Source organism: Equus caballus, chromosome 16 (assembly GCF_041296265.1).
Source record: "Equus caballus isolate H_3958 breed thoroughbred chromosome 16, TB-T2T, whole genome shotgun sequence".
Taxonomy (NCBI): Eukaryota; Metazoa; Chordata; class Mammalia; order Perissodactyla; family Equidae; genus Equus; species Equus caballus.
Window position 1 is genome coordinate 88,384,791 of NC_091699.1, and position 13,110 is coordinate 88,397,900.

A 13,110-nucleotide genomic window follows, 5' to 3' on the forward strand; every position below is an offset into this window, starting at 1 on the left:
TGGCGCTGGTCGCGATTCGTCGCCGTTCAGGCCTCAACTGAGGTTTAACCATCTGAGCATCCAGCCCCCAACCACAGATTAACTACTGGAGGCCATTATAACTGTCTCCACTTGACGGATGAAATTGAGGCTATAGCTTAGTCTTCTTTGGTTCACTTGCGGGGGGGGGGGGGAGGTGAGGGGAAGCTTTTCCTCATTATCTTAAAATATACTTAAACCAACTCAAAGCAACTAAAAATGATCTACTTCCAACAACGGTGTTTCCTTTAGGGCTAAATCGTTCAATTTCATCTCTAAAACCAAGAAGCAAGACAAGTATTTCACTATAAATTAGAACCAAGTGTCACCTCCCGACCCTCCATCACCCAGGGGCCGGAGGACGTCAGTCACAGCGGACCCATCACTTCGAGCGGAGATGGGGACAGCATTTGCTGGGGGCGTGACAGAACCGAAGTGGCCCTGTCCATAGGTGGAGTAAAGCGGGGAGAAGACGCCCCGCTGGCACGCTCCTCCGGAAAACTGAAGCGTCTTCTTTGACCCCGGGGTCAGAAAGATTTATTACTTCCTCGGTGAGGGAGAAGCCGCTGGCCAGCTGGAGCGGGCGAGCCGGGAGAAGGAAGCCTGAGAGCGGCGCTCGGCATCCTCCGAGCGCGCCTGGCGCGGGTGCGTGCTCGGTTCCCCGAGGGGCCGGGCAGTGCCGACCCCGGGGGAAGAGTGGAGTGAGCGGCTGCCGAGGGATTTCCACCCAAACTTTATCACCAACTCTTTCTGAGAGCAAAAATGTGCGGCTGAGCCCGGCAGCGACACGGAGAATCCAAGTTTCTCAGAGCTCGGGGCGCCCGGGCGCTCGGAGCCCCGCGTCCGCGCCCTGGCGCTCTGCGCACGGATTGCTGCGGCCTCTGCCGCGCGGATGGCGGCCCCAACGGCGCCGCCGTAAACGGGGCCCCGCATCTCCGGTCCCCAAGGCGGCGGCAGCGGCGGCGGCGGGAGCCGGGCACGGCGAGAGGGGCGGGCGCGGGATGCGCGGAGGAGGAGAGCAGCGCCGCGAAGGGGAGGAGCCGCGGCGACGGACGGCGGCGCGCACCAACCCGGCGCCAGCTGGCAGGAGCCGCGCAGAGGCCGGCCCGGGCGCGTTGCAGCCGCTCGGCGCAGGGGGAGTCGGATAGCAGCATCCTCCCGGGCGCCGCTTTAGTGCGGCGGCGGCGGCGGGGGCTTCCTCTGGCCCGACATCTCCTTGGCCAGAAGCGGCTGGTACCGGGGGCGAGGCGGGCAAGGGAGCGCTGCGGCCCCAGGCTCCTTTGTTGAGAGCTGTGTGTGGAGGGTCCTTGCGGGCCAGTCGGAGGCTGCGGAGCAGCGGGGGCTGCCGGCAATGCCCGCCCGGGCATCCTCCGGATGATGGGAGAAGCAGCTGCTGCCGCCGCCGCTGCAGGGACGCGCTGCGCCCCATCCGCCGCCGCCAGAGAGATGGGAAGATTTGGGGCTCGGAGGCCGAGAGCGAGAGAGGCGGAGCCGCTTTGCCGGGAGCTGGGTCCCGTATAAGCCCCCTCCCCCCACCTCCCCCAGCCGGCTTCGCCCCCTGGAGCGAGGAAGGAAGCTGCGGTCCCGAGAGGGCGGAGGAGACGCCGCTGGAGCCGGGCGCACTGGGCTCAGCGGAGCGCGAGCAGGGCTCCGGGCCCGGTGAAAGTTTCCCTTCCCGAGCCGCAGGGCGCTCGCCGCCCGGAAACTCTGCCCAGGGCTTGGGCTGCCGAGTCCCGCGGCCCCCTCGGAGGCGTGGGCACCCCCAGCGAAAGACAAGGCGCGAGAAATCGAGGAAAGAGTGACAGCAGGATAGACCGCTGGGCGGTGATCCGGGGCCGCTCCGGGGCGCGCCTGCGGCTCCAGGTGAGCGGGGGAGCCAGGCAGACCCGAGGGTGGGCGTTACTTAGGCGGAGGAGGCGGCCGGGGAGGAGGATTGGGGGGCACCGGCTTACTCCGCTTCCCCTCGCAGGTCCTCCTCGGAGCCGCTGCCATGGGAGAGCCAGCCCTGGGCGCCGGGGACCAGCCGCCGCTGCCGCCGCGCCCGCCTCGGAGCCGCGGCCCCAATCCCCGCGCCCGAAGCCGGCCCGCTGGGTCCCCCTCCCGGGCTGCAGGGCCGCCTCCCCCGCGCCGCCGGCCCAGGCTGTGCCTGTGATGAGCCGCAGCCCGCCGCGAGCCCTGCCTCCGGGCGCGTCCGCCCGGTTGCTCCCGGCCGCCCCTGCCGCCGCGCCGCGCGCCCTGCTCCCGCCGTGGCCCCGGCGCCCGGGCCGCCGCTGGCCCGCGTCCCCGCTCGGAATGAAGGTGTTCCGCAGGAAGGCGCTGGTGCTGTGCGCGGGCTATGCGCTGCTGCTGGTGCTCACCATGCTCAACCTCCTGGACTACAAGTGGCACAAGGAGCCGCTGCAGCAGTGCAGCCCCGACGGGCCGCTCGGGGCCGCGGCGGGGACAGGCGGGGGCGGCTGGGGGCGCCCAGGGCCTCCTCCAGCCGCGCCGCCCCGCGCACACACCCGCTTGGACCCGCGTATCCCGTACCGCCCTCCCGCCGCTGCCGTCGGGGCGGCTCCGGCAGCTGCGGCGGGGGCCGCAGCCCCTCCCGGCAATGGCACTCGGGGCACCGGGGGTGGCGGGGACAAGCGGCAGTTGGTGTACGTGTTCACCACGTGGCGCTCTGGCTCGTCCTTCTTCGGCGAGCTCTTCAACCAGAACCCCGAGGTGTTCTTCCTCTACGAGCCAGTGTGGCACGTGTGGCAAAAACTGTACCCAGGGGACGCCGTTTCCCTGCAAGGGGCGGCGCGGGACATGCTGAGCGCTCTCTATCGCTGCGACCTCTCGGTCTTCCAGCTGTATAGTCCCGCCGGCAGCGGGGGGCGCAACCTCACCACGCTGGGCATTTTTGGCGCGGCCACCAACAAGGTGGTGTGCTCGTCGCCGCTCTGCCCCGCCTACCGCAAGGAGGTCGTGGGGCTGGTGGACGATCGCGTGTGCAAGAAGTGCCCGCCGCAGCGCCTGGCGCGCTTCGAGGAGGAGTGCCGCAAGTACCGCACGCTGGTCATCAAGGGCGTGCGTGTCTTCGACGTGGCCGTGTTGGCGCCCCTGCTGCGTGACCCGGCCCTGGACCTCAAGGTCATCCACCTGGTGCGCGATCCCCGTGCTGTGGCCAGTTCACGCATCCGCTCGCGCCACGGTCTCATCCGTGAGAGCCTGCAGGTGGTGCGCAGCCGGGACCCGCGAGCCCACCGCATGCCCTTCCTGGAGGCCGCTGGCCACAAGCTGGGCGCCAAGAAGGAGGGCGTGGGCGGCCCGGCGGACTACCACGCGCTCGGCGCCATGGAGGTCATCTGCAACAGCATGGCCAAGACGCTGCAGACGGCCCTGCAGCCCCCTGACTGGTTGCAAGGCCACTACCTGGTGGTGCGGTACGAGGACCTGGTGGGAGACCCTGTCAAGACCCTACGGAGGGTGTACGACTTTGTGGGGTTGCTGGTGAGCCCTGAAATGGAGCAGTTTGCCCTCAACATGACCAGCGGCTCGGGCTCCTCCTCCAAGCCTTTCGTGGTGTCCGCACGCAACGCCACACAGGCCGCCAACGCCTGGCGGACCGCGCTCACCTTCCAGCAGATCAAACAGGTGGAGGAGTTCTGCTACCAGCCCATGGCCGTGCTGGGCTACGAGCGGGTCAACAGCCCCGAGGAGGTCAAAGACCTCAGCAAGACCCTGCTCCGGAAGCCCCGGCTCTGAGAGTGGTTCCCGGGGGACCTGACTCTCTGTGGAGACCCCCACAGGAGGATTGTGGTGTATTTAAACTAGAACAGTCTAGACCCAAACTGAGGAAGCCCGAATATTCGGTTATAGTTCTATAATATAAATAACCACACAGGCACTTGCTGTCAATATTCTGAGTCATCGAATTTCAAGGAACAGCCACAATACTACACACACATCTCGGAAAAGACTAGACTGGAAAGTTCTGACGGGCTGCCCCTCCTCTCCTCTCCCCTGCCTCTCTCCCTTCCCTTTTCTCCCATTTCTTACCCTCTCCCCTACCTGCCTTCCATCTTGAAGTGGGATGTTGATTAAATCAAGATCCAGTAATCCAAATCTTGTTTACAAAATTTTCGTGGTATCTGTGAACATGTGAAAGAGTAATTTGGATGTGGGGGGTGGGGTGGAGAAAGGGGAAGTGGTCCAGGAGCAAAAAGCCCCATTGGGCATGATAAAGCAAGGAGGCATTCTTCTCAAGTAGACTTTTGTGAAAAAAGCAAGGGTTATATGTGAGTATTAATAAAGAAGATAATAAATAATATTCTTTTTTTATATTTGCCTCCATTACTTTGGATTTGCCTGTGTTGCTTGTCCTGTGTAGCCTCAGACAGACTCTGCTTCCCCTCCCCCACACCCTCTGTCCCTCTGATTCCTAGAGAACAGCTAAGATGGGTGGGGGCAGCTTCTGACTCTGATAAGAACCCGGGAGTTGTTTTCTCAGATGTAAATCATGGCCTGTCAGGTGCCCAGGAATGGGAACAAATCTTCAAATTCTAAAGGCAAAACCCAAGCAGGGCAATGGAGGAAAAAGCACACACTCCTTTCCTGTTCCCTGCGGGCACAGAGAGGAAGAAGCAGCCCCCTGGGGATCTGAAGCATTCGGTTTTCGTTACTGTTAAGTCTGGGGAACCTTGAAGCCGAGACCAATGTTTTTTTGGTTCTGAGGTTAGTTCAGAAAAAGAATTTTTTTAAAGAAAAGTGTGTAATTAATAAAACTTCTGATGATTAGAACACATGCCTCAAAAATCAGGGTGGACCTCTTATTGGCGATGGTAACAACTTCTTTGGTTAGAAAAGTGACAGAAGTATATGTGTCTGGAGTGTTTTTTTGCCACTGACAAGCACACGGTGCCATATGACAAGGGAAGTTTTATCTGGGAACTGTAGGGGCACTCAGACTTTTCCTCCTCTTCCTCGCTTCCCATCCAGATTAGTGCAAAAGAGAACGTGAACTTAAAATGGCTTATCTGCGATGCCCATGGGGTCTGTTGCTTTTCTTTATCATGTTTCCTAAAAGTAAAATTGCAAGGAAGCTATAACGTTGCAGACAGTATAAGGCTTCAGCCAAGAGCTTCTTTTAGATGTGAAAATGAATTATAAGTCAGTGTGTTGCATTTTGAGATTTGGTATTCTCCAGGGAGAAAACCATTGCAATTTTCCTGCGGTGGTAATGGTGTTGCTGCTGTCCTGAGCCCGTTTGTACTGAAGCATTCTACAGAATGTCATATGACGATAGGAAGTTATGAAGCCTAAACAGGCACAAGAGACCGTGTAGTTATATATTATATTAAATATGGTACAAGTTCAATATCATCATGACTTTATTTTACTATAATTTATTGTGATATCTCTGCTGGCCAATCTGTACAGGTTAAATGCTGAGGATTTTATTTGATGGAAAATAATATGTACATGGGAAGTATTTTAGCACAAGAGGGTTCTTAAGTGTAATTTTCATTACAATGTGAAATCTAACTGTTAAGAATTCCAGGATAAAGAAGCACAGAGGTTCAAAAAAAAGATGTATTGAGCAGTGGGTTTTATAACACCTTCTAGAATGGTTATGTCTTAATCTAGTAAAATCGTTTAAAGCATTGTGTTTATTAAGCCGGATTCTGGTTATGACACGTTGACCATGTTTTCTCTATTTTCATGGTAGTGCCCATGCTGACTTATCTTCAGCAGCCGTAGGAGATTGTAATAGCTTTAATTTAAGAATACTTTAACATTAAATGAACAAAATAAATATTAATGTTGGATGACTACAGATGAAACAGGTTTAACAGGAAATTAAGGCAGCGTCATTAAAAAGCAACTACTCTGAATAAAATAACCATTTAAAAATAAATTTCATGTGGCATTAGAACCAGCTCTTATCACTTAATCACAGTAAAATTCGTGCTTAGTTTTTGAGTGAAGGATTTTGAAGCAATCGAATTCATTCTTCTCTCAGTAGATCTAAGGACTTTGATTGCGTTAAAGTGGAATTATGATGTTTTTGGATCTTGTATTTAGAAAAATATTTGATGCTGTGTCGAGCCTTTGCAGCCTGCAGAGCGTTTGTGGCCTCCGCCCAGGGGAAATTTTAAGCTCAACACCCACAGTTCTGTCCTTGCTGTGTTTGAACGGGCTAATTCCCTTGTTTGTAGCAGCTACCTGCTCTCCACTCTGCCACTCCTGGGCTCTGTAATTTGAAAAGGTGAATTGCTGCTCCTGGAGATTTGTAGCTGGCTGCATTCTAGGAAAGCGAGACAGGTGTAGTTCCCACCAACCGCCGAGATGGCCATAGCACTGACATTCGGCTTCCACAGGTTTGAGACGGAGAGAAGCTTTTTTTTTGTTTGGTGCTTACAAGCTTCTGTCAGCTGCTGGTGCAAGCAGGCCTGTGCCACAACAAATTGCAACAGAGCCTGTGTCCATTTCTGAAGCAGCAAACGAGCAAGAGATCCTTTCACATTTCCCAACTTGGCAATATGTCCATCGGCAGGAAGAAATAATCTTCAGAGCAGGTTATCAGAGTGATTTCTATTTTCAAATTCTGCTCAACTAATAGCAGCCCTGACTTACCCCTTTGACGTTGGAATGCCTTTGTCAATTAGAAAGCTCTGTTTATGAAAACGAGGTCTGCCCAGTGCATTTAGTTAACAAATAGGAGTTTGCAACAGGGCAGTGGCACAGGCTGGGGGCTTGAGTTTCAGGGATCTCCGAGGCCACTCAAAGGCCTCATTCAGACTGGCCCGTGGGTACCTGGCAGGCAGGGACTGGGACAAATCCTGGACCCTTCAGTGTCCACCACCATCTTTAGTATTTTATTATTTGTTTTCCCAATTGCCTTATCAAGATAAAGGCGGGGATCTGAACATGCCTGCAGAGCTGATGCTCGCCGTGCCAAAGGGGGGGCGTGAAAGGTGTTTGTTCTTGCAGAAACTGCATGCTACTTTTATTGTCGTGAGTCCGTGAACGCACAGTCTGAAGGACTGTGAGGTGGATTTTACCTGGACACAGGATAGCTGCTTTCAGGAAGTTTGTCCTACTGTGGGTGCTGAGTGAAACAACGGCTGCCTGTTCCCGTGCATCTCCATGCCCGGCCACGGCCAGTTCTGTCCAGGATTTCTCTTGCAGGCAGTACAGTTGTGGCTGGATTATGCCGTCGCTTTGAAATTAATGTGAATCCGAGTGAGGCCGTTAAATTAATATTCCCCAGGTCTGAGCAATGAAATGAAGATCACGTTTGAAACCCGGTCTCTAGAGATGACTTCAAAAAGACCAAGAGGGAAATGGAAAGGTGTGTCTGACCCGTAGTGTTGAATAAGGATGAGGTGTCACTTTACCAGCCCCCCCTCTCGCCCCCGCAACTTTCTTCCCCCCCACACACAACACGCATGCGCACTCACACATGCAAGTGAGTTTCTGCGTTGTCTTGAGCCTGGAAAAGAGAATGTTTTAATACCAGCCAACACGTATGTGGGGAGGGTTGCTTGATTTCAGGCCTCCGGAGATCAAGTGGCAATTATTCTATCAGAATCTCTGACAGATCTGTGTCAGGATCCAATGTGGACAGATAGAAAATGACAATCGCAATGTGAAGAATGGCTTCAGGTGTGTGACGGGATGACCCGAGGTAAATGCACAGTTTGCAGGCCCCTTTTGTCACCCACCTGGAGGGCCCTTTCACATCCGGCTTGGCCTAGAACACAGTTCGTTCCTATACTTTCCTGCCTTTCCGGGCGGCCCCGCTGCTACTCGTGCAGTTTGAGTCCGAGCCACCGGGCTGCTCGGGTACAGGCGTTGGTACAAGTGTTTAATAATTGAAGTTACAGGGCTTGACTTTTATTACATCTGGTGCAGTTCTGCGCACCCTGAATCAAAGTATGCGAGGGGAATTGTTAAATTCTGAATAACGCATTAAGTTTGTAGAATGAGAAACTTTATGAACCAGTGTTTGGGGACGGTATTGTTTATAAACTTCAAGGGGGCTTAAAGGTCAGGAGCCTGTCTGTACATCCGGCAGGATGATAAAGGGGTGCCAAGGCCAAAGCTTCAGTTTGGTTATTTGTAATCAGATGTCAAAAGTATTTTTGGGCTGCTTGAACTTTCAGGCTTGTGACAGTCGCCCTGCCAAGTGAATGACAGTGAAAATGATTACTGTAACCAAAAGCTATACTCAGACCCAGTCAGTAATGGCTTCCATCCTGGCGTTTAGACAGGGCTTGACGGAAATTCACCTTGAAGCCCTTACTCCTCTAGACAGGACTAGCTACCTAATTCGTGAGGCTCAATGGAAAATGAAAATGCAGGACCCCTTGTGAAAAAATTATTGAGCATTTCAATTCGTCAGCAGCGGGGAATTGAACCAAGCACGGGGCCCTTGTGAGCGGGGAGCCACAAACTGCACAGGCTGTGTGCCGTCAAGTTAGCCCTGCGTCCAGATGCGGAGACTAAATGCCAACTACAGGAGAGAGCAAATAACAGGGGCCTACAGGTCCCTGGAAAGTGGATGCAAAGGTATGAGTTATTGTGTATAACTCTAATTAAATCAAAGACATCCTGGCGAGACAAGAGCATTTTGCATGACGGAATTCTAAGGGGATGAGTGCACACAGGACAGATGATCCTTGGTGACTGCAGTGAGTGACTGACAGTGCCCTCTGAGTCCTTGGTTGGGCTCGAGAACGATAGGGACCAATCCTGGTCGGCACCGAGACAGCCTGTGCTGTTGTGGGAATCCTCACAAGAACAGATCAGACATCTTCCATGAGGATGGAGAGTGTGGCCAACTTGTCCTCAGCGTGTGGATGCTGGCAAGTTCTGCTAATGACAATGTTCCCTTCCTTCTGGAACTGCTGTGGGACTCTCTCTATTTGCTTCGTGTATAATAGAGAGGGAAGGTCTATGTATGGAAAGCAGAAGGTCAAGTCACAATAAACTCAAGAAATAAAGATGCAAGATGGCTAAGCCAACTGGTACGCCTCATCAGTATGCTGAGGATAGCCGGCTAAGTCCATTTTTATTGTGGGTGTGATGTGTCCCACTCTCCTCTGGGTAGCAGTTTTCTACTCTCTCTATCCTTCTCCCACCACCTATTTCTTCTCTACTTTGTGAGTTCTTACTCATTATTGGAGATCCTGGATCTTTTTGAAGCTTTTATTTATCAGCCCTGTTCCAAGATGCAGAACTGTCTTTCTGTCTCCTATTTCCTCCTACTGCCTTGTGCACAGTTCCCTCGGTGTGGGTCCCTGCTGATTGGGATTCTCTGTTTACAGCCCATCTCCTCTCCTCGTGCAGGTCCTTCAGGAGGGAAGGGACTGGATCCTACTGTGTGTGTATGTCTCCCCAACACCAAAGCTGCGTCTTGCTCATAGGTCTTTAATAAGTCAGTGCTAAATAAAAAGTGTCACCCAAGAAGCCAGAGCAGAAGGGAGTGAGGGGCAGACACTTTGTCTAAGAGGCTTTAGAGTTAGGATGCGACATTCCACCCTGTCCTGAGCTTTGTGTGTGTGACAGATGGAAGCTGAAAAAGAAGGCCAGTTGACTTGGATGAAAAGGAATACCAAATAACTCCTGCGGAAGGCCCCAACTGTGGTCTTTCCATATTGATCCTTGAAACAGAGGAACAATAAACTGCAGCCCAAAAAAGAAAGGTAACAACTGAATTATAGTCAAGCAGAAATGATGCCGTTTTTTAAGGGCCCAGTAGGAAAATGTGTCACTGTCACGTAGGCTGAGGCTGTGTGTTTGGTTTTGATATGCTAGCTCACCACCAGTGTGATTGTCTTTTAACCTTTTCAGGGACTGGAAATTTTTAAGAAACAATGTGGAGGTCTAAATGTCACGTTTCCATTTTCAGATGTCCCACTTACTCTGGCACACTCTTCTTCCCTCTAGGACTGAATAGCTCCTGGGAGGAATGAAAATATTTGATTTTCTTATATGGGTGCTCAGCATCTTTAGACGAAGGAGGGTATTAGGTTACTCCTTTTCAAAAGAAAATAGAAGTAAAACACATTTTCTTTCTGAAATAATGGCATTCGCATTTGTAGTTTGTAGCCGTGTTGTTTAACCAGCCCAGCTTCCTGGTGAGGCCAGCATCCTTCGTAGGACGTGAGTTCTGAGTGGACTCTATTTATGCTAAGTGTTTGCTGCACATAGTTTTTCATTTATATTTTCACATTTCCCAAGTGACTTCTCGATGAGCTGTGCTCTTTATAACTTTCTATCACCATTTTAATTTCACCCTCAAATGCCTTAAGCAGCAATAACGATGGTGGCGATAATAATAATAGTGCCATCATTTTCCCTTTGTAGAACGTCCGTTATGTGTCAGTCACTGTGCAAAGCACTTTATGTGTAACCTTCTATTTGATTCTCATAACAATCCTATGGGATGAGTATTATGATTGTCCCCATTTTACAGAAGGGAAATACAGGTGTAGATGGGTAATTTTCCTAAGGTCACAGAGCCAGTAAATGTCAAAGCCTCATTCTTTTTGCTTGGTACCTCAGAGACCACACTGTCTCCATTTAAGGGACAGGAACAAAAGAGCAAATCATTTTGTCCCAGCCCGATGCTTTCTGAGAAATTCATCCTGAGAGCTGGAGGCATCGTGCCTTCAGCCTGGGAACAGGAGTTACCGGCATCTTTAGAGATACGTTTTTTGCAGCAGAAAGAAAAAAGCAATTATTGGCTTAAGAGCTGTTGGTCAAAATTCCTCTTAGAATGACCTGTGTTAGCACAACGTGTCAGAGGCCATTTTGGTGGTGGGAAGAAGCTCTGTGTAAAACCTGAACAGGGAATTTAGGGGTTGGGAGAAAGAGAGTTTGAAAGGAGAGGCGAAGACGTACGTAATGGAGGAATAACAGGAGACAAGCAACGTGGTGGGATGCTGGAGCGACGAGCAGGCAGTGGCCAGTGACAGGAAGAGCGATGCTCAGCTTCAAGTTGTTTGTCCCCCTGAGCGGCAATGTAGTCGCCTCTTTTGCCCCAAACCTCCAGTTAGGCAGCTCATGCTTCTCCTTGAGTGGTGGCGCTTTGCAGGCTGAAGTGACCAGAGCAGCGCCAACCAAGAGGGCCTGGGGCAGAAAACCACAGGAGAGGGAGCACAGGGAGGTGCTGGAGATGTTTGAGAGGGAGAGAAACTTGTCTCCAACTGTGACTTGGGGCTTCTAGACAATCTTACTTAAATTTTAAAGGATGAAGTGGCCCAAGCACGGCTCAAGGAGCAAGTGATGTCCGAGAGGCTGATGTGTGGATTGCAACTCTAAAGCTATGCAGGTAGGAACTCAGTGGGCGGGTGGAGACCTGGCAAAGTTAGGAAATAGCGGCGTGTTATAAAAGCTGCTGTCATCAAGTCAGCTCAGACATTTACGAGCGTGGAAACTGAGGTTCAGAAAGGCTAAAAGATATAGTCTGTACCCCTAGAAATCACAGCCCCCACTTCCCAGTCGAGGGCGCTCTGACATAGTCTTGCCCTGAGCCGTTTCATTGCCTTGGTTCCTACCAATCTTTTGGCCACTCCAATATTCTCACTGTCTCTCTAGAATGTTTGGGATCAGAGAGGTGTGCCCTTTGGGATTCTGGTCAGGCTTTAATAGGAGATGAGGTGAAACCAAAGCAGACAGCTGAGTTTCTGGGTGGTCTGTAAGGGTCATTCTATGAGGCATCCATCAAGGGTCTTTGGTTGCAAAACTGACTCAACTACATTGAGCAGAACAAGAGATTAAGTGGAAAAGCTGTGGGGAGCCCACAGAACTGAAGAACAGCTAAAGATCAAGGCTGGACACTCTGGATTTCTTTCTTCCCTCCCTCCATCCATTGTCCCCGCCCCCCCCCCCCCCCCCCCACTCCTTTGCCTTGCTTCACACATTCAGAATTTAAACTCTTGGAAGAGAAAATTACGTTGGCTGAGGTTGGGCCAGGTGTCTGTTCCTTGACACCTGAGCAGGGCATCTTGACCTACAGTCCCACCAACCTACACACAATTTGGGGAAGTAGTTTTCTACAAGGAAATCAGGGTGCAATTATCAAAAGTAGGGACGTGGATGCCAGGTGGCCTCAAACCAGTAAATGTTTTCTATATTCACGTATAACTTTAGTATCATTCTCCTGTTACCTTGAATAATTGGGGGCTATTTGCTTTAGAGTCCACTGCACACGAGGTTGTTCACTCCACACTGCTATGTGAAAATGTGGGCAGAGATGTGCCTTATTAGTTACTGCGGCTGCCATGCTTATTGGATATAAACAAGAACATTCATTTAGTCTTAAGTAATGTGGATTAATTCATGTAGTGAAATCCCTGTGGATACTGTATTTTGTGAAGTACTTTCCTTTGAGTGTTAATAATAATGCCACCTTACACTGCTATAGTGCTTTCTAGTGTACCAGGTATGGCGGAGATTGCTGGTCTCCCACCCCCTATCCATTCTCCCTTCTTTCTTCCTCACAGAACCTTAATTTTGTTCAAGGAGGCAATGTGCTCAGCTAAAAATATTTCCCAGTCTCCCTTATAGGTAGGAATGATTATGTGACAGCCAATAAGATGTAAATGGAAGTCTGCTGGGGATTTTTAGGTAAGTGTTATATTTCTGATATAGATAGAGCTTTTCTTGCCTGTTTTGTCTCCTTCCTTCCTTCCTTCTTCCCTCTCTTCCTCTTCTCTTCCTTCCTTCCTTCCTTCTTTCTCTCTGTCTCTTTTTCTTTCTGTCTTTTGTGCAGGTTGAGTCTGGAAGTGGAGGCTCTGTCTCGTGACTGAGAGGCAGCCATGAGGGTAAAAGTCACTTGTAGTAAGACAGAAGCTGGGGATATTGATGACATCATGGAGCCGGTGCACCAGCTGTGGACCACCAGCATTTAGAATATCTGTGGTGCAGGAAAAATAAACACATCATTGTTTAAGCTGCTGCTGTCAATTTTTTGTTACTCACAGCCAAATATAATCCTAATGAATACACTACATATTCTCGCTACTATTTTATTAGCTCATTTGAACTTGCCACCACTAGGCAGAGGTAGAATTATGATCTGCCTTTTAGGAGAAGAAACTCAGAGGGACT

At 51.5% G+C, this 13,110-nt stretch overlaps 1 protein-coding gene across 1 annotated transcript; it reads left to right on the forward strand.

Annotated features, from left to right (window-relative positions):
• Positions 1-1,988: 1,988 nt before the first annotated feature.
• CHST2 (carbohydrate sulfotransferase 2) lies at positions 1,989-4,329 on the forward strand. The gene has a single exon (XM_023621060.2). It carries the CDS (start codon positions 2,170-2,172, stop codon positions 3,751-3,753), a length of 1,584 nt encoding a protein of 527 aa, XP_023476828.1. The 5' UTR covers positions 1,989-2,169; the 3' UTR covers positions 3,754-4,329.
• The last annotated feature ends 8,781 nt before the right edge of the window (positions 4,330-13,110 follow it).